This window comes from Rhamphochromis sp. 'chilingali' (assembly GCF_963969265.1).
Source record: "Rhamphochromis sp. 'chilingali' genome assembly, chromosome: 1".
In the NCBI taxonomy this organism is placed as follows: Eukaryota; Metazoa; Chordata; class Actinopteri; order Cichliformes; family Cichlidae; genus Rhamphochromis; species Rhamphochromis sp. 'chilingali'.
In genome coordinates, this window is record NC_137929.1 from 49686457 (window position 1) to 49712059 (window position 25603).

At 44.7% G+C, this 25603-nt stretch overlaps 1 protein-coding gene and 1 long non-coding RNA gene across 4 annotated transcripts in view; one reads left to right on the forward strand and one right to left on the reverse strand.

Moving 5' to 3' along the window:
- Positions 1-25603, forward strand: part of LOC308401828 — a 226244-nt gene that overhangs the window by 139864 nt on the left and 60777 nt on the right. The gene's annotated exons all lie outside the window — the stretch shown is intronic.
- Positions 15518-25068, reverse strand: LOC308401133 (transmembrane protein 184C-like). 3 transcript variants are annotated; one of them, XM_080889231.1, is made up of 12 exons: positions 24801-25068; positions 23617-23774; positions 23207-23337; positions 22358-22394; positions 21989-22194; positions 21832-21906; positions 20949-21042; positions 20455-20567; positions 20257-20356; positions 19303-19380; positions 19006-19099; positions 15518-16153 (listed from the first exon to the last, which is right to left on the reverse strand). In XM_080889231.1, the coding sequence occupies exons 2-12, from the start codon at positions 23731-23733 to the stop codon at positions 15879-15881; spliced, it is 1320 nt and encodes a 439-aa protein (XP_080745357.1). In that variant the 5' UTR covers positions 23734-23774; positions 24801-25068; the 3' UTR covers positions 15518-15878. The 3 variants fall into 3 exon arrangements, with proteins under 3 accessions (XP_080745357.1, XP_080745356.1, XP_080745358.1); XM_080889230.1 differs by having other exon boundaries at positions 24795-25068; XM_080889232.1 differs by having other exon boundaries at positions 24772-25068.

The window sequence follows — 25603 nt, forward strand, 5'->3', positions numbered from 1 at the left end:
CATGCCAACTACAACAAGACCCCGTGGTAGAATCACTGCGCATACGAGACATTAAGGACCAACTCTAGTCTGGGCACTACACATTATGCTGGGAGACTGTCACCGTTTGTGGAAGCACCTTTCAGCTGCTTCTGGAGAAAAAGAGATGTCAGACTGGACTGGGGGCATTGCTGCGTGACTCTTGGCTGCCATCGGCCAGTATTGTGAAGGTAAGAGGGGAGACAATCACCTCAGATGGACAAACACTGATGAGGTTTAAAGCCAGCGTTAACCTGACAGTACCTGAAAGGTACTCAGAGGAGACGTGCAAATAAACATTTGCCAAAGGAAGCCACATGCGTTCGTTTGGAGCACTGACTATTCTGGAAACAAAGTATCTTTTGGCCATTGTATTAGCAGACCATTCTCTTTAACGTGACCTGTGCAACAAGACCACATGGTGAACTATAGGGAGTACTGAGCCAAAGAAGAGCTGAGGGATTGCATCATGCCTACTTTGGCAGCCAATCTCACAACATGCATTAAGATAAGTAGAAAGAGGACTCGACGAGGATGGGATTCGAACCCACACGTGCAGAGGACAATGGATTAGCAGTCCATCGCCTTAACCTCTCGGCCACCTAATCTCATGGCTGCAGCTTCTTTGCCAGCAGAATTGGGAATTTATTCTGTGACCATGTAGTCTGGATGGACAAAATGCGAGCTGAGCGCTAGTGTATCGACGCAGGGAAATCTACTCCAGATCCCCCACGAGGGGCTGCGTAACACTTTGGTAGAAGCCTGGAGTGATGCTGGCTTCTTCTTTGAGCCTGTTCTTCTTGGGGGTTGCCAGAGTGGATCATCTGCCTCCATCTCACCCTGCCCCTAGCATTCTCCTCTGTCACAGCAACCCTCTTCATGTCCTCCTCAACTAGATCCATGAACTTTCTCTTCTGTATTTTTCTTTTCCTCCTGCCTAGCAGCTCCATATTTTACACCCTTTTCCCAGTATATCTTATTTTCCTCCTCTGCACATTTCCAAACCACCGCAGCCTTACCGGTCTAACTTTGTCTCCAAACCGCTCAACCCCAGCTGTCCCTCTGACATAGTCAGTTCTAATCTTTTTCCATCCTGGACACGCCCAACATAAAAAAACTTACCATCTTCAACTCTGACAACTCCATCTCGGCCTCTCGTCTTTTCCTCCGTGCCACAGTCATAAAACAATACATCAGAGCAGTTCTCACCACCGTCCTGTAAAGCTTGCCTTTCACACCTGCTGCTATCCTGGTGTCACAAATCACCCCTTTATTTGGTCTCCACCCACATCTTCCCTTCAAAGTACTCCTTCCCTTGTTAGCACATTACCATTTCCACCCTTAATGACTTTAAACTGCTGTCCATCCTTTCCAGCTTCATCTCTCTGCCATACCAATTGGTACAAGTCCCTTTCTCCATGCTTAGTGTCAAGGCTCACCTTGAACTCACTATAAGGCTTTTCCTTTGCCATTGGTCTAGCACCCCTAGCATTCTTATTTACACGACAACCTTACTTTTTCTTTTCCTTTGAATGCTTCCCTGAAGTGATGACACAAAGCCTTGAAAAGTGAGTATAATGAGTAAAGTCATAGACATAATGAGACAAAACCAATGGACTGAGTACAGAACCTGCTGGGGGGCTGCTCGGGGATGTGCAAATGGTCACTGGAGAATGCGGGTATCGATCCCGCTACCTCTCGCATGCAAAGCGAGCGCTCTCCCATTTGAGCTAATTCCCCTTTGTCGGTTGGGGATTGTAGCTTCATCTTGTCATATGGACCTTTAACTCCGGGGGATCTAAAAAGGACGCCTCGCCTTCATGGGTTTCTGGGCATGCCAACTACAACAAGACCCCGTGGTAGAATCACTGCGCATACGAGACATTAAGGACCAACTCTAGTCTGGGCACTACACATTATGCTGGGAGACTGTCACCGTTTGTGGAAGCACCTTTCAGCTGCTTCTGGAGAAAAAGAGATGTCAGACTGGACTGGGGGCATTGCTGCGTGACTCTTGGCTGCCATCGGCCAGTATTGTGAAGGTAAGAGGGGAGACAATCACCTCAGATGGACAAACACTGATGAGGTTTAAAGCCAGCGTTAACCTGACAGTACCTGAAAGGTACTCAGAGGAGACGTGCAAATAAACATTTGCCAAAGGAAGCCACATGCGTTCGTTTGGAGCACTGACTATTCTGGAAACAAAGTATCTTTTGGCCATTGTATTAGCAGACCATTCTCTTTAACGTGACCTGTGCAACAAGACCACATGGTGAACTATAGGGAGTACTGAGCCAAAGAAGAGCTTAGGCATTGCATCATGCCTACTTTGGCAGCCAATCTCACAACATGCATTAAGATAAGTAGAAAGAGGACTCGACGAGGATGGGATTCGAACCCACGCGTGTAGAGGACAATGGATTAGCAGTCCATCGCCTTAACCTCTCGGCCACCTAATCTCGTGGCTGCAGCTTCTTTGCCAGCAGAATTGGGAATTTATTCTGTGACCATGTAGTCTAGATGGACAAAATGCGAGCTGAGCGCTAGTGTATCGACGCAGGGAAATCTACTCCAGATCCCCCACGAGGGGCTGCGTAACACTTTGGTAGAAGCCTGGAGTGATGCTGGCTTCTTCTTTGAGCCTGTTCTTCTTGGGGGTTGCCAGAGTGGATCATCTGCCTCCATCTCACCCTGCCCCTAGCATTCTCCTCTGTCACAGCAACCCTCTTCATGTCCTCCTCAACTAGATCCATGAACTTTCTCTTCTGTATTTTTCTTTTCCTCCTGCCTAGCAGCTCCATATTTTACACCCTTTTCCCAGTATATCTTATTTTCCTCCTCTGCACATTTCCAAACCACCGCAGCCTTACCGGTCTAACTTTGTCTCCAAACCGCTCAACCCCAGCTGTCCCTCTGACATAGTCAGTTCAAATCTTTTTCCATCCTGGACACTCCCAACATAAAAAAACTTACCATCTTCAACTCTGACAACTCCATCTCGGCCTCTCGTCTTTTCCTCCGTGCCACAGTCATAAAACAATACATCAGAGCAGTTCTCACCACCGTCCTGTAAAGCTTGCCTTTCACACCTGCTGCTATCCTGGTGTCACAATCACCCCTTTATTTGGTCTCCACCCACATCTTCCCTTCAAAGTACTCCTTCCCTTGTTAGCACATTACCATTTCCACCCTTAATGACTTTAAACTGCTGTCCATCCTTTCCAGCTTCATCTCTCTGCCATACCAATTGGTACAAGTCCCTTTCTCCATGCTTAGTGTCAAGGCTCACCTTGAACTCACTATAAGGCTTTTCCTTTGCCATTGGTCTAGCACCCCTAGCATTCTTATTTACACGACAACCTTACTTTTTCTTTTCCTTTGAATGCTTCCCTGAAGTGATGACACAAAGCCTTGAAAAGTGAGTATAATGAGTAAAGTCATAGACATAATGAGACAAAACCAATGGATTGGATGCAGAATTTGCTGGTGGGCATCTCGGGGATGTGCAAAGGGTCACTGGAGAATGCGGGTATCGATCCCGCTACCTCTCGCATGCTAAGCGAGCGCTCTCCCATTTGAGCTAATTCCCCTTTGTCGGTTGGGGATTGTAGCTTCATCTTGTCATATGGACCTTTAACTCCGGCGGATCTAAAAAGGACGCCTCGCCTTCATGGGTTTCTGGGCATGCCAACTACAACAAGACCCCGTGGTAGAATCACTGCGCATACGAGACATTAAGGACCAACTCTAGTCTGGGCACTACACATTATGCTGGGAGACTGTCACCGTTTGTGGAAGCACCTTTCAGCTGCTTCTGGAGAAAAAGAGATGTCAGACTGGACCGGGGGCATTGCTGCGTGACTCTTGGCTGCCATCGGCCAGTATTGTGAAGGTAAGAGGGGAGACAATCACCTCAGATGGACAAACACTGATGAGGTTTAAAGCCAGCGTTAGCCTGACAGTACCTGAAAGGTACTCAGAGGAGACGTGCAAATAAACATTTGCCAAAGGAAGCCACATGCGTTCGTTTGGAGCACTGACTATTCTGGAAACAAAGTATCTTTTGGCCATTGTATTAGCAGACCATTCTCTTTAACGTGACCTGTGCAACAAGACCACATGGTGAACTATAGGGAGTACTGAGCCAAAGAAGAGCTGAGGCATTGCATCATGCCTACTTTGGCAGCCAATCTCACAACATGCAATAAGATAAGTAGAAAGAGGACTCGACGAGGATGGGATTCGAACCCACGCGTGCAGAGTACAATGGATTAGCAGTCCATCGCCTTAACCTCTCGGCCACCTCATCTCATTTCTGCAGTTTGTTTTCCAGCAGAATTGGGAATTTATTCTGTGACCATGTAGTCTGGATGGACAAAATGCGAGCTGAGCGCTAGTGTATCGACGCAGGGAAATCTACTCCAGATCCCCCACGAGGGGCTGCGTAACACTTTGGTAGAAGCCTGGAGTGATGCTGGCTTCTTCTTTGAGCCTGTTCTTCTTGGGGGTTGCCAGAGTGGATCATCTGCCTCCATCTCACCCTGCCCCTAGCATTCTCCTCTGTCACAGCAACCCTCTTCATGTCCTCCTCAACTAGATCCATGAACTTTCTCTTCTGTATTTTTCTTTTCCTCCTGCCTAGCAGCTCCATATTTTACACCCTTTTCCCAGTATATCTTATTTTCCTCCTCTGCACATTTCCAAACCACCGCAGCCTTACCGGTCTAACTTTGTCTCCAAACCGCTCAACCCCAGCTGTCCCTCTGACATAGTCAGTTCTAATCTTTTTCCATCCTGGACACTCCCAACATAAAAAAACTTACCATCTTCAACTCTGACAACTCCATCTCGGCCTCTCGTCTTTTCCTCCGTGCCACAGTCATAAAACAATACATCAGAGCAGTTCTCACCACCGTCCTGTAAAGCTTGCCTTTCACACCTGCTGCTATCCTGGTGTCACAATCACCCCTTTATTTGGTCTCCACCCACATCTTCCCTTCAAAGTACTCCTTCCCTTGTTAGCACATTACCATTTCCACCCTTAATAACTTTAAACTGCTGTCCATCCTTTCCAGCTTCATCTCTCTGCCATACCAATTGGTACAAGTCCCTTTCTCCATGCTTAGTGTCAAGGCTCACCTTGAACTCACTATAAGGCTTTTCCTTTGCCATTGGTCTAGCACCCCTAGCATTCTTATTTACACGACAACATTACTTTTTCTTTTCCTTCCTTTTCCTTTGAATGCTTCCCTGAAGTGATGACACAAAGCCTTGAAAAGTGAGTATAATGAGTAAAGTCATAGACATAATGAGACAAAGCCAATGGATTGGATGCAGAATTTGCTGGTGGGCATCTCGGGGATGTGCAAAGGGTCACTGGAGAATGCGGGTATCGATCCCGCTACCTCTCGCATGCTAAGCGAGCGCTCTCCCATTTGAGCTAATTCCCCTTTGTCGGTTGGGGATTGTAGCTTCATCTTGTCATATGGACCTTTAACTCCGGCGGATCTAAAAAGGACGCCTCGCCTTCATGGGTTTCTGGGCATGCCAACTACAACAAGACCCCGTGGTAGAATCACTGCGCATACGAGACATTAAGGACCAACTCTAGTCTGGGCACTACACATTATGCTGGGAGACTGTCACCGTTTGTGGAAGCACCTTTCAGCTGCTTCTGGAGAAAAAGAGATGTCAGACTGGACTGGGGGCATTGCTGCGTGACTCTTGGCTGCCATCGGCCAGTATTGTGAAGGTAAGAGGGGAGACAATCACCTCAGATGGACAAACACTGATGAGGTTTAAAGCCAGCGTTAACCTGACAGTACCTGAAAGGTACTCAGAGGAGACGTGCAAATAAACATTTGCCAAAGGAAGCCACATGCGTTCGTTTGGAGTACTGACTATTCTGGAAACAAAGTATCTTTTGGCCATTGTATTAGCAGACCATTCTCTTTAACGTGACCTGTGCAACAAGACCACATGGTGAACTATAGGGAGTACTGAGCCAAAGAAGAGCTGAGGCATTGCATCATGCCTACTTTGGCAGCCAATCTCACAACATGCATTAAGATAAGTAGAAAGAGGACTCGACGAGGATGGGATTCGAACCCACGCGTGCAGAGCACAATGGATTAGCAGTCCATCGCCTTAACCTCTCGGCCACCTCATCTCGTGGCTGCAGCTTCTTTGCCAGCAGAATTGGGAATTTATTCTGTGACCATGTAGTCTGGATGGACAAAATGCGAGCTGAGCGCTAGTGTATCGACGCAGGGAAATCTACTCCAGATCCCCCACGAGGGGCTGCGTAACACTTTGGTAGAAGCCTGGAGTGATGCTGGCTTCTTCTTTGAGCCTGTTCTTCTTGGGGGTTGCCAGAGTGGATCATCTGCCTCCATCTCACCCTGCCCCTAGCATTCTCCTCTGTCACAGCAACCCTCTTCATGTCCTCCTCAACTAGATCCATGAACTTTCTCTTCTGTATTTTTCTTTTCCTCCTGCCTAGCAGCTCCATATTTTACACCCTTTTCCCAGTATATCTTATTTTCCTCCTCTGCACATTTCCAAACCACCGCAGCCTTACCGGTCTAACTTTGTCTCCAAACCGCTCAACCCCAGCTGTCCCTCTGACATAGTCAGTTCTAATCTTTTTCCATCCTGGACACTCCCAACATAAAAAAACTTACCATCTTCAACTCTGACAACTCCATCTCGGCCTCTCGTCTTTTCCTCCGTGCCACAGTCATAAAACAATACATCAGAGCAGTTCTCACCACCGTCCTGTAAAGCTTGCCTTTCACACCTGCTGCTATCCTGGTGTCACAATCACCCCTTTATTTGGTCTCCACCCACATCTTCCCTTCAAAGTACTCCTTCCCTTGTTAGCACATTACCATTTCCACCCTTAATGACTTTAAACTGCTGTCCATCCTTTCCAGCTTCATCTCTCTGCCATACCAATTGGTACAAGTCCCTTTCTCCATGCTTAGTGTCAAGGCTCACCTTGAACTCACTATAAGGCTTTTCCTTTGCCATTGGTCTAGCACCCCTAGCATTCTTATTTACACGACAACATTACTTTTTCTTTTCCTTCCTTTTCCTTTGAATGCTTCCCTGAAGTGATGACACAAAGCCTTGAAAAGTGAGTATAATGAGTAAAGTCATAGACATAATGAGACAAAGCCAATGGATTGGATGCAGAATTTGCTGGTGGGCATCTCGGGGATGTGCAAAGGGTCACTGGAGAATGCGGGTATCGATCCCGCTACCTCTCGCATGCAAAGCGAGCGCTCTCCCATTTGAGCTAATTCCCCTTTGTCGGTTGGGGATTGTAGCTTCATCTTGTCATATGGACCTTTAACTCCGGCGGATCTAAAAAGGACGCCTCGCCTTCATGGGTTTCTGGGCATGCCAACTACAACAAGACCCCGTGGTAGAATCACTGCGCATACGAGACATTAAGGACCAACTCTAGTCTGGGCACTACACATTATGCTGGGAGACTGTCACCGTTTGTGGAAGCACCTTTCAGCTGCTTCTGGAGAAAAAGAGATGTCAGACTGGACTGGGGGCATTGCTGCGTGACTCTTGGCTGCCATCGGCCAGTATTGTGAAGGTAAGAGGGGAGACAATCACCTCAGATGGACAAACACTGATGAGGTTTAAAGCCAGCGTTAACCTGACAGTACCTGAAAGGTACTCAGAGGAGACGTGCAAATAAACATTTGCCAAAGGAAGCCACATGCGTTCGTTTGGAGCACTGACTATTCTGGAAACAAAGTATCTTTTGGCCATTGTATTAGCAGACCATTCTCTTTAACGTGACCTGTGCAACAAGACCACATGGTGAACTATAGGGAGTACTGAGCCAAAGAAGAGCTGAGGCATTGCATCATGCCTACTTTGGCAGCCAATCTCACAACATGCATTAAGATAAGTAGAAAGAGGACTCGACGAGGATGGGATTCGAACCCACGCGTGTAGAGGACAATGGATTAGCAGTCCATCGCCTTAACCTCTCGGCCACCTCATCTCGTGGCTGCAGTTTCTTTGCCAGCAGAATTGGGAATTTATTCTGTGACCATGTAGTCTGGATGGACAAAATGCGAGCTGAGCGCTAGTGTATCGACGCAGGGAAATCTACTCCAGATCCCCCACGAGGGGCTGCGTAACACTTTGGTAGAAGCCTGGAGTGATGCTGGCTTCTTCTTTGAGCCTGTTCTTCTTGGGGGTTGCCAGAGTGGATCATCTGCCTCCATCTCACCCTGCCCCTAGCATTCTCCTCTGTCACAGCAACCCTCTTCATGTCCTCCTCAACTAGATCCATGAACTTTCTCTTCTGTATTTTTCTTTTCCTCCTGCCTAGCAGCTCCATATTTTACACCCTTTTCCCAGTATATCTTATTTTCCTCCTCTGCACATTTCCAAACCACCGCAGCCTTACCGGTCTAACTTTGTCTCCAAACCGCTCAACCCCAGCTGTCCCTCTGACATAGTCAGTTCTAATCTTTTTCCATCCTGGACACTCCCAACATAAAAAAACTTACCATCTTCAACTCTGACAACTCCATCTCGGCCTCTCGTCTTTTCCTCCGTGCCACAGTCATAAAACAATACATCAGAGCAGTTCTCACCACCGTCCTGTAAAGCTTGCCTTTCACACCTGCTGCTATCCTGGTGTCACAATCACCCCTTTATTTGGTCTCCACCCACATCTTCCCTTCAAAGTACTCCTTCCCTTGTTAGCACATTACCATTTCCACCCTTAATAACTTTAAACTGCTGTCCATCCTTTCCAGCTTCATCTCTCTGCCATACCAATTGGTACAAGTCCCTTTCTCCATGCTTAGTGTCAAGGCTCACCTTGAACTCACTATAAGGCTTTTCCTTTGCCATTGGTCTAGCAACCCTAGCATTCTTATTTACACGACAACATTACTTTTTCTTTTCCTTCCTTTTCCTTTGAATGCTTCCCTGAAGTGATGACACAAAGCCTTGAAAAGTGAGTATAATGAGTAAAGTCATAGACATAATGAGACAAAACCAATGGATTGGATGCAGAATTTGCTGGTGGGCATCTCGGGGATGTGCAAAAGGTCACTGGAGAATGCGGGTATCGATCCCGCTACCTCTCGCATGCTAAGCGAGCGCTCTCCCATTTGAGATAATTCCCCTTTGACGGTTGGGGATTGTAGCTTCATCTTGTCATATGGACCTTTAACTCCGGCGGATCTAAAAAGGACGCCTCGCCTTCATGGGTTTCTGGGCATGCCAACTACAACAAGACCCCGTGGTAGAATCACTGCGCATACGAGACATTAAGGACCAACTCTAGTCTGGGCACTACACATTATGCTGGGAGACTGTCACCGTTTGTGGAAGCACCTTTCAGCTGCTTCTGGAGAAAAAGAGATGTCAGACTGGACTGGGGGCATTGCTGCGTGACTCTTGGCTGCCATCGGCCAGTATTGTGAAGGTAAGAGGGGAGACAATCACCTCAGATGGACAAACACTGATGAGGTTTAAAGCCAGCGTTAACCTGACAGTACCTGAAAGGTACTCAGAGGAGACGTGCAAATAAACATTTGCCAAAGGAAGCCACATGCGTTCGTTTGGAGCACTGACTATTCTGGAAACAAAGTATCTTTTGGCCATTGTATTAGCAGACCATTCTCTTTAACGTGACCTGTGCAACAAGACCACATGGTGAACTATAGGGAGTACTGAGCCAAAGAAGAGCTGAGGTATTGCATCATGCCTACTTTGGCAGCCAATCTCACAACATGCATTAAGATAAGTAGAAAGAGGACTCGACGAGGATGGGATTCGAACCCACGCGTGCAGAGGACAATGGATTAGCAGTCCATCGCCTTAACCTCTCGGCCACCTAATCTCGTGGCTGCAGCTTCTTTGCCAGCAGAATTGGGAATTTATTCTGTGACCATGTAGTCTGGATGGACAAAATGCGAGCTGAGCGCTAGTGTATCGACGCAGGGAAATCTACTCCAGATCCCCCACGAGGGGCTGCGTAACACTTTGGTAGAAGCCTGGAGTGATGCTGGCTTCTTCTTTGAGCCTGTTCTTCTTGGGGGTTGCCAGAGTGGATCATCTGCCTCCATCTCACCCTGCCCCTAGCATTCTCCTCTGTCACAGCAACCCTCTTCATGTCCTCCTCAACTAGATCCATGAACTTTCTCTTCTGTATTTTTCTTTTCCTCCTGCCTAGCAGCTCCATATTTTACACCCTTTTCCCAGTATATCTTATTTTCCTCCTCTGCACATTTCCAAACCACCGCAGCCTTACCGGTCTAACTTTGTCTCCAAACCGCTCAACCCCAGCTGTCCCTCTGACATAGTCAGTTCTAATCTTTTTCCATCCTGGACACTCCCAACATAAAAAAACTTACCATCTTCAACTCTGACAACTCCATCTCGGCCTCTCGTCTTTTCCTCCGTGCCACAGTCATAAAACAATACATCAGAGCAGTTCTCACCACCGTCCTGTAAAGCTTGCCTTTCACACCTGCTGCTATCCTGGTGTCACAATCACCCCTTTATTTGGTCTCCACCCACATCTTCCCTTCAAAGTACTCCTTCCCTTGTTAGCACATTACCATTTCCACCCTTAATAACTTTAAACTGCTGTCCATCCTTTCCAGCTTCATCTCTCTGCCATACCAATTGGTACAAGTCCCTTTCTCCATGCTTAGTGTCAAGGCTCACCTTGAACTCACTATAAGGCTTTTCCTTTGCCATTGGTCTAGCACCCCTAGCATTCTTATTTACACGACAACATTACTTTTTCTTTTCCTTCCTTTTCCTTTGAATGCTTCCCTGAAGTGATGACACAAAGCCTTGAAAAGTGAGTATAATGAGTAAAGTCATAGACATAATAAGACAAAACCAATGGATTGGCTACAGAACCTGCTGGTGGGCTGCTCGGGGATGTGCAAAGGGTCACTGGAGAATGCGGGTATCGATCCCGCTACCTCTCGCATGCGAAGCGAGCGCTCTCCCATTTGAGCTAATTCCCCTTTGTCGGTTGGGGATTGTAGCTTCATCTTGTCATATGGACCTTTAACTCCGGCGGATCTAAAAAGGACGCCTCGCCTTCATGGGTTTCTGGGCATGCCAACTACAACAAGACCCCGTGGTAGAATCACTGCGCATACGAGACATTAAGGACCAACTCTAGTCTGGGCACTACACATTATGCTGGGAGACTGTCACCGTTTGTGGAAGCACCTTTCAGCTGCTTCTGGAGAAAAAGAGATGTCAGACTGGACTGGGGGCATTGCTGCGTAACTCTTGGCTGCCATCGGCCAGTATTGTGAAGGTAAGAGGGGAGACAATCACCTCAGATGGACAAACACTGATGAGGTTTAAAGCCAGCGTTAGCCTGACAGTACCTGAAAGGTACTCAGAGGAGACGTGCAAATAAACATTTGCCAAAGGAAGCCACATGCGTTCGTTTGGAGTACTGACTATTCTGGAAACAAAGTATCTTTTGGCCATTGTATTAGCAGACCATTCTCTTTAACGTGACCTGTGCAACAAGACCACATGGTGAACTATAGGGAGTACTGAGCCAAAGAAGAGCTGAGGCATTGCATCATGCCTACTTTGGCAGCCAATCTCACAACATGCATTAAGATAAGTATAAAGAGGACTCGACGAGGATGGGATTCGAACCCACGCGTGTAGAGCACAATGGATTAGCAGTCCATCGCCTTAACCTCTCGGCCACCTAATCTCGTGGCTGCAGCTTCTTTGCCAGCAGAATTGGGAATTTATTCTGTGACCATGTAGTCTAGATGGACAAAATGCGAGCTGAGCGCTAGTGTATCGACGCAGGGAAATCTACTCCAGATCCCCCACGAGGGGCTGCGTAACACTTTGGTAGAAGCCTGGAGTGATGCTGGCTTCTTCTTTGAGCCTGTTCTTCTTGGGGGTTGCCAGAGTGGATCATCTGCCTCCATCTCACCCTGCCCCTAGCATTCTCCTCTGTCACAGCAACCCTCTTCATGTCCTCCTCAACTAGATCCATGAACTTTCTCTTCTGTATTTTTCTTTTCCTCCTGCCTAGCAGCTCCATATTTTACACCCTTTTCCCAGTATATCTTATTTTCCTCCTCTGCACATTTCCAAACCACCGCAGCCTTACCGGTCTAACTTTGTCTCCAAACCGCTCAACCCCAGCTGTCCCTCTGACATAGTCAGTTCTAATCTTTTTCCATCCTGGACACTCCCAACATAAAAAAACTTACCATCTTCAACTCTGACAACTCCATCTCGGCCTCTCGTCTTTTCCTCCGTGCCACAGTCATAAAACAATACATCAGAGCAGTTCTCACCACCGTCCTGTAAAGCTTGCCTTTCACACCTGCTGCTATCCTGGTGTCACAATCACCCCTTTATTTGGTCTCCACCCACATCTTCCCTTCAAAGTACTCCTTCCCTTGTTAGCACATTACCATTTCCACCCTTAATGACTTTAAACTGCTGTCCATCCTTTCCAGCTTCATCTCTCTGCCATACCAATTGGTACAAGTCCCTTTCTCCATGCTTAGTGTCAAGGCTCACCTTGAACTCACTATAAGGCTTTTCCTTTGCCATTGGTCTAGCACCCCTAGCATTCTTATTTACACGACAACATTACTTTTTCTTTTCCTTCCTTTTCCTTTGAATGCTTCCCTGAAGTGATGACACAAAGCCTTGAAAAGTGAGTATAATGAGTAAAGTCATAGACATAATGAGACAAAGCCAATGGATTGGATGCAGAATTTGCTGGTGGGCATCTCGGGGATGTGCAAAGGGTCACTGGAGAATGCAGGTATCGATCCCGCTACCTCTCGCATGCTAAGCGAGCGCTCTCCCATTTGAGCTAATTCCCCTTTGTCGGTTGGGGATTGTAGCTTCATCTTGTCATATGGACCTTTAACTCCGGCGGATCTAAAAAGGACGCCTCGCCTTCATGGGTTTCTGGGCATGCCAACTACAACAAGACCCCGTGGTAGAATCACTGCGCATACGAGACATTAAGGACCAACTCTAGTCTGGGCACTACACATTATGCTGGGAGACTGTCACCGTTTGTGGAAGCACCTTTCAGCTGCTTCTGGAGAAAAAGAGATGTCAGACTGGACTGGGGGCATTGCTGCGTGACTCTTGGCTGCCATCGGCCAGTATTGTGAAGGTAAGAGGGGAGACAATCACCTCAGATGGACAAACACTGATGAGGTTTAAAGCCAGCGTTAACCTGACAGTACCTGAAAGGTACTCAGAGGAGACGTGCAAATAAACATTTGCCAAAGGAAGCCACATGCGTTCGTTTGGAGTACTGACTATTCTGGAAACAAAGTATCTTTTGGCCATTGTATTAGCAGACCATTCTCTTTAACGTGACCTGTGCAACAAGACCACATGGTGAACTATAGGGAGTACTGAGCCAAAGAAGAGCTTAGGCATTGCATCATGCCTACTTTGGCAGCCAATCTCACAACATGCATTAAGATAAGTAGAAAGAGGACTCGACGAGGATGGGATTCGAACCCACGCGTGCAGAGCACAATGGATTAGCAGTCCATCGCCTTAACCTCTCGGCCACCTCATCTCGTGGCTGCAGCTTCTTTGCCAGCAGAATTGGGAATTTATTCTGTGACCATGTAGTCTGGATGGACAAAATGCGAGCTGAGCGCTAGTGTATCGACGCAGGGAAATCTACTCCAGATCCCCCACGAGGGGCTGCGTAACACTTTGGTAGAAGCCTGGAGTGATGCTGGCTTCTTCTTTGAGCCTGTTCTTCTTGGGGGTTGCCAGAGTGGATCATCTGCCTCCATCTCACCCTGCCCCTAGCATTCTCCTCTGTCACAGCAACCCTCTTCATGTCCTCCTCAACTAGATCCATGAACTTTCTCTTCTGTATTTTTCTTTTCCTCCTGCCTAGCAGCTCCATATTTTACACCCTTTTCCCAGTATATCTTATTTTCCTCCTCTGCACATTTCCAAACCACCGCAGCCTTACCGGTCTAACTTTGTCTCCAAACCGCTCAACCGCAGCTGTCCCTCTGACATAGTCAGTTCTAATCTTTTTCCATCCTGGACACTCCCAACATAAAAAAACTTACCATCTTCAACTCTGACAACTCCATCTCGGCCTCTCGTCTTTTCCTCCGTGCCACAGTCATAAAACAATACATCAGAGCAGTTCTCACCACCGTCCTGTAAAGCTTGCCTTTCACACCTGCTGCTATCCTGGTGTCACAAATCACCCCTTTATTTGGTCTCCACCCACATCTTCCCTTCAAAGTACTCCTTCCCTTGTTAGCACATTACCATTTCCACCCTTAATGACTTTAAACTGCTGTCCATCCTTTCCAGCTTCATCTCTCTGCCATACCAATTGGTACAAGTCCCTTTCTCCATGCTTAGTGTCAAGGCTCACCTTGAACTCACTATAAGGCTTTTCCTTTGCCATTGGTCTAGCACCCCTAGCATTCTTATTTACACGACAACATTACTTTTTCTTTTCCTTCCTTTTCCTTTGAATGCTTCCCTGAAGTGATGACACAAAGCCTTGAAAAGTGAGTATAATGAGTAAAGTCATAGACATAATGAGACAAAACCAATGGATTGGCTGCAGAATTTGCTGGTGGGCTACTCGGGGATGTGCAAATGGTCACTGGAGAATGCGGGTATCGATCCCGCTACCTCTCGCATGCTAAGCGAGCTCTCTCCCATTTGAGCTAATTCCCCTTTGTCGGTTGGGGATTGTAGCTTCATCTTGTCATATAGACCTTTAACTCTGGCGGATCTAAAAAGGACGCCTCGCCTTCATGGGTTTCTGGGCATGCCAACTACAACAAGACCCTGTGGTAGAATCACTGCGCATACGAGACATTAAGGACCAACTCTAGTCTGGGCACTACACATTATGCTGGGAGACTGTCACCGTTTGTGGAAGCACCTTTCAGCTGCTTCTGGAGGAGATAGAATCTATAATAGGGAACTCAAAACTGGATTATAGATAGCATCTATAATCCAGTTTTGAGTTCCCTCCCCAGACGCCTTAACGCCCACTCATATCCTGGGCCATCTGACCTCAGGAATTCGCATGATAAGGTGGGGCCAGGTTTCACAAAGAGCTCACCCGAAACTCTGGCTGATTGGGACCCACACCCAGTTTCACACCTTGGCTCAGCCGATTAGAGGATCATCGGGGGGTCCTTTTGTCCCTCTGCGGGGGGATACTCCCACTAGGTTTAAATCTGGGACTCTCCACCATTTGACCTTAGAACTGAAGAAGCTTCTCGGATGAGAGGTGAAACGTCTTCAAGCAACTTAAAGAAGTCCAGATGCTTTTCTTAGCAAGCTCCTTTGACTACGATGACCTGGATGACTGAGAACCTTCACAGACATATTACTATGCTGATGTTTGTTCTTCAGATAGTTAAGGGATGTTTTTGAGTTATCAGAGGTACAGGACTACACTTGTGATTGCTCATAGCACAGTCTGTTTATTTATGTATAATAAGTTAGAAGAAATAGTCAAAGCTAGCTCGAATAACCTGCTGAAAACTCTCCAATCCTTTTCCTTCACACGCGACAGATACATTTATCAAAATTACATCATTTGACATCAAAATACATATTCAGACATTGAAATCTGAGTAGTTATTTTTAAATACCAAAGATTTCCAACAAACATGGCTTTAACGTTACAGTATGCTTGTATGCTTGGCTTCGTTTTTTTTTTTAAACGTAAGTGCAGAAAGTTCAGAAGAGTTCATGTTTATAGTTTGTTTTAGATTTGAATACAGAAACTGAGAGTCTCTTTCTCTCCTCTTTGCTGTACGTCCCTGTTGTTATTGGGCTCCACCCGCCTGTGGAGGAGACCCTTCGCTGTCTTCATCCCAAGACGAGGACGTGAACCCAGCAGGAGCGGAGATAGAGTGGGGTGCCGTGGTGTGGCCGAGCCCCTGATAGCGCCCACTTGACGAAGGGGAGGTGGGCATCGACGTGGCTGCCACGGCGATGGGGTCCTGCGAGGTGGCTGCGAGGAGGCCGGTGTGCTCAGTGTGCTCGGGTCGAGCCGCAGCACCGAAATACATCTTGTTGGGACGACCCAGGAACGTCCGACCTGAGCGGGGAGGGAGGAAACAAACATGTAACAGCTGCAGTGTCTTTTTTCCCTTTTTCTACACTCAAAATTACAGTTTTTCTCAGTCGCTTTGGTGCGTTTCTCAGATCAGAATTGAAATTCTCATAACTATTAGTTCAACCTCCACAACACTCAGTCATTTGTGCACATCATAGTAGCAATTTCTCCTCTCTCTGAACAAACTGCAAATGATTTTGGACATGAATCAGTTGCTTCCATACATTTCCCTGCTGCTTTCTGACATTTCCATTTGCTTATGTCATGTCAGTCAAAAGTAATCATACCTATGGATGCTGAATAGTCGTTCCCAATAAAACTAATAGTCATACATCCATTGCTTGAGTCATCACACACAAAATTGTTGAACTAGTTATCACATGCCAAATATTGGCCATCTGTCAAGCAAATCCTATACCTTTCTGTATCATTTTTCCTGGAAATGTCTCCGAAATTGAACAATTGATCTCAGGTGAATTACAGCTGTCACTCATGAGGAGGCGTGTGAAAGTTTAGTTGTAACCAATGACAAACAACTTGTTCACTGTCAATTATGGATGAATCCTGTGAATCCCCAATTGGCAAGCATATATAAACTGCGCAGGAGCTAGTGTGTACCATTTCTACACTTCTGTGACACAAAATGGAAGATCAGCACCGTGGAAGAGGGGTGAGGATGCGGGGAGGAAGGGGAAGGGGAAGAGGGAGAAGAGGCAGATATAGGCGGATTCCTAATGAAATAAGGGCTACAATTGTGGACCATGTTGTCAATCACGGCCTCACCATGGAGGAGGCTGGTCGAAGGGTGCAACCCAATATTGGAAGAACTACTGTCAGTTCAATCATTCAAACATTCCGTAGGGAAAACAGGTATGCAAACAGTAATACACTGTACTGTACTGTGCCATCTCAGACACATCACATGTTACTGTACTGTATTTGCAATTTCACAAAAAGTTCACTCTGCACCACATAGGATTGTAAGACAACCTCGCGGAGGCGGAAGAGGGCCCCTTTTTACCCCACAGCAAGAAGAAGCCATTTGTGCAATGGTCATTGCAAACAATGCAATAAAGCTGAGAGACATACAAAGCGCTGTCATAGAGAATTACACGGTATTTGGCCATATTGAATCTGTTTCAATTTCAACAATTGACAGAGTACTCAAGAAAAATGAAATCCACATGAAGCAATTGTATAAAGTGCCATTTGAACGAAACAGTGACAGGGTGAAGGAGATCCGTCACCAGTATGTGCAGGTAAAGCTGGTCTTCTATGTTCTGCACTGCAAACTGTTTTACAGTACTTCGTAGTTTCATGCAGTACACTTGCAATTCCACAGCACATACTCTACAATGTGTTTTACCAAATGCATGCATTACTGTTTGTTACTGTACACAGGCATATTGTGACATTGCATTTCTGTCTCTCTCTAAAGCGTGTACTGGAGCTGGAAGCCAGGGAAACACTGCACACATTCATATATGTTGATGAGGCAGATTTCAATCTGGCCAAAGGCAGAAGGCGTGGAAGAAATCGCATTGGACAGAGGGCAACCACTGAAGTCCCTGGTCAGCGCGGAGGGAATATTACCATGTGTGCAGCCATCTCAGACAACGGCGTCCTCACCCATGTCCCCCTTCTTGGTCCATACAATACCCAACATCTCCTGACATTTTTAGACACTCTTTACAGGGACCTAGTCCCTGAGAATGAGAGAGGTGGAGGCCAACTCAGCAAGTATGTTGTTGTCTGGGATAATGTCCGTTTTCACCACTCCCATCAGGTCAGAGAGTGGTTTGCAGCACATGACAGAATTCTGGTTGAATATCTCCCTCCATATTCCCCATTCCTTAATCCAATAGAGGAGTTTTTCTCTGCCTGGAGGTGGAAAGTTTATGACCGTCATCCACATGAGCAAATGGCCCTGCTAGCAGCCATGGATGCAGCATGTGACGACATCACAGCAGGGTCCTGCAGAGGATGGATTCGCCACTCCAGGAGATACTTTCCTCGCTGCATTGCGAGGGATAACATCTGTTGTGATGTAGATGAAAATATGTGGCCAGACAGACAGGAACGTCTGGATGTGCCAGCATGATTTACTGTACTGTTACATGTGCTGTTTATTGTTCACATTAGTGCACAACTCTACCAAATGGGTGATTTTATGTTTACATGTATTCTACAGTGAACAAGTGACTGTAGCATATTTTTCTTTTGCACAATTCTGTAGGATTACAAACACTTCTACACAATGGAAATGTGAAACGTACGTATTCAGTGTCTCAGTTACTCCCAAGACTCCCATAACATCTACAGTGACTTTACTGCACATTTCAGATGGCTGTACAGGTAGGCCATAGTGCTGTCATCAGCATTTTCAGGTGTCACCAATTGTTTTTGCAATGGGAAACACTGAAATTATAAACTGTCATAGTGGAAACATGACAATGCCATTTGACTATCTTGTTCATAAAGATGGTGTCAAGACTTTTCATTTTGATGGCACTGACAGTTTCATTGACATGGATACTTGCTTTTGAGGTATGGATAATCAATTCTGTGCATGTGACGTGCTTTTGCAGGCTATCCACTAGGTTTTGCAGTTTGCACTAATTGTTTTGGGAAATGCACTAACTGCTGTGCAAATGTTAATGGTGTTCTGAGAAACGCACCAAAGCAACTGAGAAAAACTGTAAGAACATCTAAAACAGAGAGAACAGTAGCACCAAAAGCAGTTTAGCCCCATTTCCAATCACTGATGTGTTCCTCAACAAACTGCTTCAGTGTCATTTCCACATACTGTGATGATTTCTGAGTCAGACACTCACCAACATGGCGGACCTGCTCACTGACATCAGCTCTTATATCAGAGAAATCCCACATGGCCAAAAAGCTGTCAAAACACGACCCCTCCTCTGCTTCCTGATGGACAGAAACAGATAGACAGATAGATAGACAGATAGACAGATAGATAGATAGATAGATAGATAGATAGATAGATAGATAGATAGATAGATAGATAGATAGATAGATAGATAGATAGATAGATAGATAGATAGATAGATAGATAGATAGATAGATAGATAGATAGATAGATAGATAGATAGATAGATAGATAAGGTTACCTGTACATAGGGCTTGTAGGTGAAGGTATAGTGGTGAGCGATGGCAGCCAGAAACATCTCTATGCAGATGATGAAGTCCTATATGAGTAAAAACTCAGTTATCTTTCAGAATAGAAACAGCAGCGTAAAATGTGTTTAACTGTTTTTAAAAAAATATTGATTTCCTTTTTTTGTGCCTTGTGTTTTTGTGTGCCTCTTGCAGTCATTTCACCTTAAGAAGTCAGTTTTTCTGATGTTTCATCCTGTTTCATTTTAGCTGTTCCATCAATTCATGCAGAAAGACCAGAAATATATACAAATTTGTACTGAATGGTTTACTTTTCCATCATCTTTTGTGTTGGTTTGATTCCAGATGTGAGAGTCAGAGTTCTGTCTGATATCAGGCAGCTTTTCTGTCATATTTCGAGGATGTACCTGTTTAAATCCCTCCCTGCTGCTCAGTCTTCTTCTTCTTCTTCCTGGACCCTCAAAGTTTTCAGTGTACCTTACTGTTTTCACAAAGTGCCTTAGGAAACACTGCACTGCTGCTGAGTGTGATCCTAATATCACACTAATGATGTTTACAGTACTTCATTTCACCTAATTCTCCATATTATTTTGTGACTTTGCTTCTGTTTTTGGTGTGATACTTCATTTTTTGCATTTTTAGTTCAACTCCTTGATGTTTGGGCTATTGTTGGTTTCTTGCCAGTTTTTCTGCAGCACCCATCAGCAAGTGTCATTAAAGTCCTCTTTTTATTCTGCTACTCAGTTTTCATGCTTTATCTGAACACTGTGGCATTTATTTTCATCGCTTTTACTGTTTTTAGTTCATTTGTCTTCTAATCTGTACAGAAAGCTGAACGTTGCTAAATTTTAATCTCTGCTAAAAGTCCAGGAAATCTCACCTGTTATCTAAACATGAAGACAAATAAATCAAAGGTCAGCTGACTGATGCAGCAGTATGATCTGTACCTGCAGACCAGTAGCCACGGCCTCCACGCTGTCCCAGTCCCAGGTGTGTTTGTCAGAGATCACACCAACCTTCACCAGCAGTGCTATTAAAACCGCCTGCCTGGAGACAAAATGAATGTATCAGCACTGCATCTGTTTAAAGGGAAAAATGAAACGGCTCAAAACCCAAAGCTATTACAATCACACTCCCATTCTTACCAGAAGGAGACGAACACGACCAGTTTGACACAGAGGAACTTCCCCACAGGCCTGATGGGCATCAGCTCCTCCCTGAGAGCTCGATAGAGCAACACCAGACAATACATGGCAAACTGCAGAGAAAGAAACAAAAATATAATTTTGGAATTTTACTTGATCTCTTGTTCACAGAAATCATAGATTTTAAATTTAGTATTAACTGAGATAACCTAAAAAAAAAGCCTCAGCGATCAGTTTTCACTTTTTCTGAAGGATACTGGCTTAAAAAAAAACTGTGTAAAGGTTAAACAGGGTTCAGGTAAGTTTCGGGCTGGGGGCTAATGTTTGTACTACATGCTCTGATGTAATGCAGTCTCATACCAGATGTTCAAATACAAAAAACCCCACAATAATCCAGATGTAACCAGGTGTGCTAACAACCAGAAACAGGTGTATTTGACACACTGGGAATGCGAAACTGCTGCTCTGTGATGATGATGACGCTGAGTCTTTACCAGCTGTGATATGTTGTTGATTATGACCAGGTAGGACCAGGCGTTTCTGAAGCTGAAGTTTGCTTCATCATAAACCCCACAGAGCTGACAGATGCTGCACACAAAAGCAATCAGTCACTTTAGCAGGTCACAAACTTCACTGTTTTTTCAGTTTGCTCTCAGATTACAAAACAAATGAAAACATCTACACTTTCCCAAACTGAGGTAGAAAAATAAAGAAAATGGTGTACAGTACTCTACTGTTCCATGTGGATATCGCTGTGAATACATACGTGGGAAAAACAAGTTACTGTAAATTTTTACAGTAGAAAAAATGGCTTTTATTTTCATTTTCAGTCAAGTCAGAGGTGATTTTCATTCTGTTTTTTTTTTTAAATATTACTGATTTTGAACATTATTTTCTAGTTCAAGTAAAAATATCAAGACAGTGATGTTTATAAAATAATATATAATGAAAACATTTTGTTTCACTTATAAATCAAAACTGTTGAATGAGGTTTGAATAAAAATGTCATGGTTGCTAACAGCAGGATTCTGTACAGCCTTAACAAGCAGAAGATCAGTGAAAACGCAGTAAAGAAAATACTTTCTGTTAGGCTCATGTGATGAGCACAGCTCTGAGTAAAGGTCTGTTTGGACCACAGGAGAGTTTTAGGTGATAAAATGGGCCACGGCTGCTCTAAGTAGGTTAGCAGTGATTGAATTATCACACTAAACACAAGGAGAGGTTTCATCCTGCATTACTAATCATGTTGGAAAAAATAGATATATTTCAACAGCTAACAGAAAGACTACAGCCAATAGCTGGAATCAACATCAAGTATTACTGCTACAGTTACAAACATTAGGCTATAAAACATTACAGTTATAGCACAAAACTCACAGCGCTATCACTGTGGTAACTGGTCTGACCACAGTGTACTGCAGGACTCCCAGCTTACACCTGAACAGCAGCACCCTGACAGAGAGAGAAAAAACTTAACATGCATCCATTCATCACACACTTTGAACTCCCTCTCTGTGACCTCCCTTCTTCTTACTCTCCCATGGGCCATGGTGGGCAGCAGCACAGCGGGGGCAGATGTGGCTGCTGCTGCTGGACCTCCAGCATGAGCACCAGGCTGGGGTACTGGTTACTCAGGAAGTTCAGCAGGAAAACCAGGAAGTTGTAAATGACGTAGGCCTCGTAGCACTCCCTGCACGTGTCCACGTAGATGGCCAGGTTGGGATATCGCAGGGCCAGCCACTGAAAGACGTTCAACAAGCAGAAATCATAAAGGTCACATGAGGGAAAGAATTTGATGAATTTCATTAAGTGTAAAAGAGTTATAAACACGGCAAAGGAAGAAAATACTGAAGGGTCTGTGTCGCTGGATGTCTGTGTTCGTTTGTGTGTAACAATGACTCACACTGTCCAAACTGTAGATCGGCACCATCCACAGTATCCTGTTGAAAAGAGACAGAGCAAGCTAACTTTAGCTCATAAGTTAGCACTCCACTAAACATCACACAGCCACTTATAGTCCCAAAAACAACATGGCAACAACCATAATGCTAAAGTTAACGCTTCAGAACAAGAGATTAAAAAATAGTGGGTGAAGTCAAAGTGGCTACATCCAACGTTTATATGCAGTCTGTGTAAGTTATGCCACATAGTCCAACCACTGCAAGCTCTGGAGACCAGCAGCTCTGCTCAGAGTTGTTCTTATCATTTTTTTTCAAACTCCTGTTTGACTAAAAAAATCTTAATATAGTGTGGAGTAAGTAATTCTAACAATTTCACATCTACTGATACATTTGGATTTAGACTTTTATTTTGAAAGGTAGACTCATAAATGTTCCAAGTTTGTTTTAATTAAAAATCAAATGCTGAGGCAGGTTTATCTTGCTGTAATCATCCCTGCTGCTCACATTGGCCTTTCTGAAGTGTTCCCAGCATAACAGATGGAGGAAAACATCCTCAGAGCTTCACTGCTGAAGCTAATTTTAGACTTTTCAAATTAGATTAAATTTAATAGCTACCAACAAGAGTAGGCTTTTAGGCACAAAATACCCACTTTCTGCTTTTTCCTTCAACTTCAGCATCCAGCTTGAAATCTGCAGCTTATTTCATTTTTACACCTGACGCCTCGTTGCTGACGTCAAATACAACAGTCCTAAAGTCAGACTCTGTCAGACCTGCTTCAGTGTATCTGTGGAGATATTTAGAGTGTTTGAAGACAGAACTGAAGTGCATGTGTGTGTGTGTGTGTGTTTACCTGATGATGGGCTTCTGCAGCTCAGGCTGTGTGTAGTGCACCATGTGCTGCAGGATCCCCCACAGCGAGATCGGGATGGTCAGAAACACAAAGACGCCAGCGATGAACCAGGCTTTACTGTGAGTGCCGACCTGCACGCAGACACAGACCGCAGGCTTTAAAGTGTATCCAACATCCTTCCTGCAACATCACAGTTAGTCACTGCAGGACTGTTGTGTTTTTTTGTGCAGTGAGAACACTGCATAAATAAAACTCCACCCTTTTTATACATTAAAGATAAAAAACAGATAAACTACTAAAGATGAGTCCATCTTTTATATACAGTCTGCTTATTACAGCATGAACAGGGGGCTACGAGATCATGCGACTATGTTTGGTCCACAGATGAGCACAGGTGGAGGTGTCAGTACTTTGTCCTTCTGCAGCTCCCAGATGCAGAGCGGCAGCACAGCGACCAGCAGGAGGGCATAAAGCACCAGAACCAGCGGGCGGATCCACCTCCTCCACTCTGCACATGTACACGGCATGACGGCAGCTTCACCCTCAACGCAGACTACAGGCACACATCCTAAACCACAGACCACAGGCAGGTTGTTAAGGCGGACAATTAAAATTGCTGCAGCATGTGTAATTAACCCGTTCATTTCATTACACACTCTTTATTTGACCTGAAAATCACAATTTTGAACAAATGATTGCATAAAAATCTTAGCAAACTGCACAAAAAGAGCACAGATTTACTTTATGATGGCATTTGTCTGGATTAATAATGACAAAAGGATGTGTAATTTGACTTGTGCTTACTTAACAACTTAACACTCTGCAAGCTGGCACTGATTCCAACCAGATAAACAGACATTTCTGGAGAATATCTCTGTGAAAAACCCTCCACACAATCTTTCAAATTGGAGTTTTTAGTATTTAAAACACCTGTTAATTAGCCCATAAACAAACTAAAGTATGACACTAGTGTTGAGCGGAGAAAACTGCCTTATATTTATTTATTCTGTCAGTAAAAGCCAATAAAATATCAATAAAACTTTGTAAAACGCAACCTTGGACTTAAAATCTCCACTAACTGCATACAAAGTTTGGATTTTGCCAAATTAGAACTGATAGAATACATTTTTAAAAATCTAGCTTATGTTTAAATAAGTAAAAAGTAATTATTTATGGGTCCTACTCTTGAAGTTAGACTGATTTATAGCACTAAAACTCAAATAAACTGAAATCTGTGGGTAATATTTTGGTAAACAGTGCACTATGTGATCCCTATTATACCAAAAAACACATAAGTTTAATATCTTAAGGGCTTTAGGAACCACCACTGTATCCATCCATATTAATTAGGTATATTAGCCTTAAACGTGTTAAAATGACCGTTGGGGTTAAAGCATCCCTCATGTAGCCTCTTAAAGGCGTATTACAGCTTTAAAATGTCGTAAAAATCTTAAATGCCCAGCGTGTAATGAGGTCAGTACACGGTGTATTCTTCAGGCATCACCACCTTTATCCGCTGATCAGTTAAAAAGCTGCTGGTTCGATACAATAGATTTAAACCGAACTGTTAAAAGAAGAAAATGTGGACCGTTACGGCGGAAGACGTTCACTCAGAGCGACGGTTGGCCTGCTTTCATCCTCACTCCGTTCTCTGTTACCAGGCAACGCATCCTTCCTCCGCCCAACCACACGCTGCAAAATGAAGCCCAGCTGATCCCCTTTGATGTTTTCAGTAGACCCCAGATCACTGTCAGACCACCGGACTGATCCGGATCGATCGACCACACACACCGATGTCCGTGTTCGCCCTTTCCCGTGTTTACGCGCCCACGTCATAGGCTGGGACCTCACCCAGCTCCCCGCTGTCCGTCAGTCACGTGGTCAGCGGAAAAGCGCCACAAACAGGGCGTGAACTTTCAAATTAAATTACCTCTGCTCAAGGACATGTTTTTCGTATGTATGGAAGCTCGTTGACGCCAATAAAAAAATATTTCTTAAAATATTTTTAGACTTAAACAATATTGTAAACATTATTAGTAATAATGCAGAAAAAAATCAAAATGCTAAATTACAATTATGAGATTAAAAGTCAGAATGATGAATCAACTAATTCAAACTATGAGACATATTATGAAATTAAAAACTAGGTTACAAAGTAGCAGAGTAAAATAATAAAAGTATCTGAAAACAATAAAGTTATGAGACAAAGAAAATGTATGAGAGTCAGATTAAATATTTTTGTAAAATTTCAATATATAATCTGAAATATGTAAAATAAAATTGCCTCACAGAGCTGACAGCATGATGCGTGTCCCTCTGAAAGCCCTATCTGGGAACCAAAGGACTGAGTGCATTTACAGAAGCTCTTAACTGCAGTGCACTGGAAAAAAATCAGAC

Excerpts from the sequence above, each read along its gene's own strand:
- LOC308401133 (XM_080889231.1), bottom strand. The coding sequence starts at position 23,733 with ATGCCGTGTACATGTGCAGAGTGGAGGAGGTGGATCCGCCCGCTGGTT. Across the intron at positions 21,907-21,988 it reads CCACCATGGCCCATGGGAGA|GGTGCTGCTGTTCAGGTGTA; the intron begins GTAAGAAGAAGG and ends TCTCTCTGTCAG. Across the intron at positions 20,357-20,454 it reads GTCGTGTTCGTCTCCTTCTG|GCAGGCGGTTTTAATAGCAC; the intron begins GTAAGAATGGGA and ends TTTTGTCTCCAG.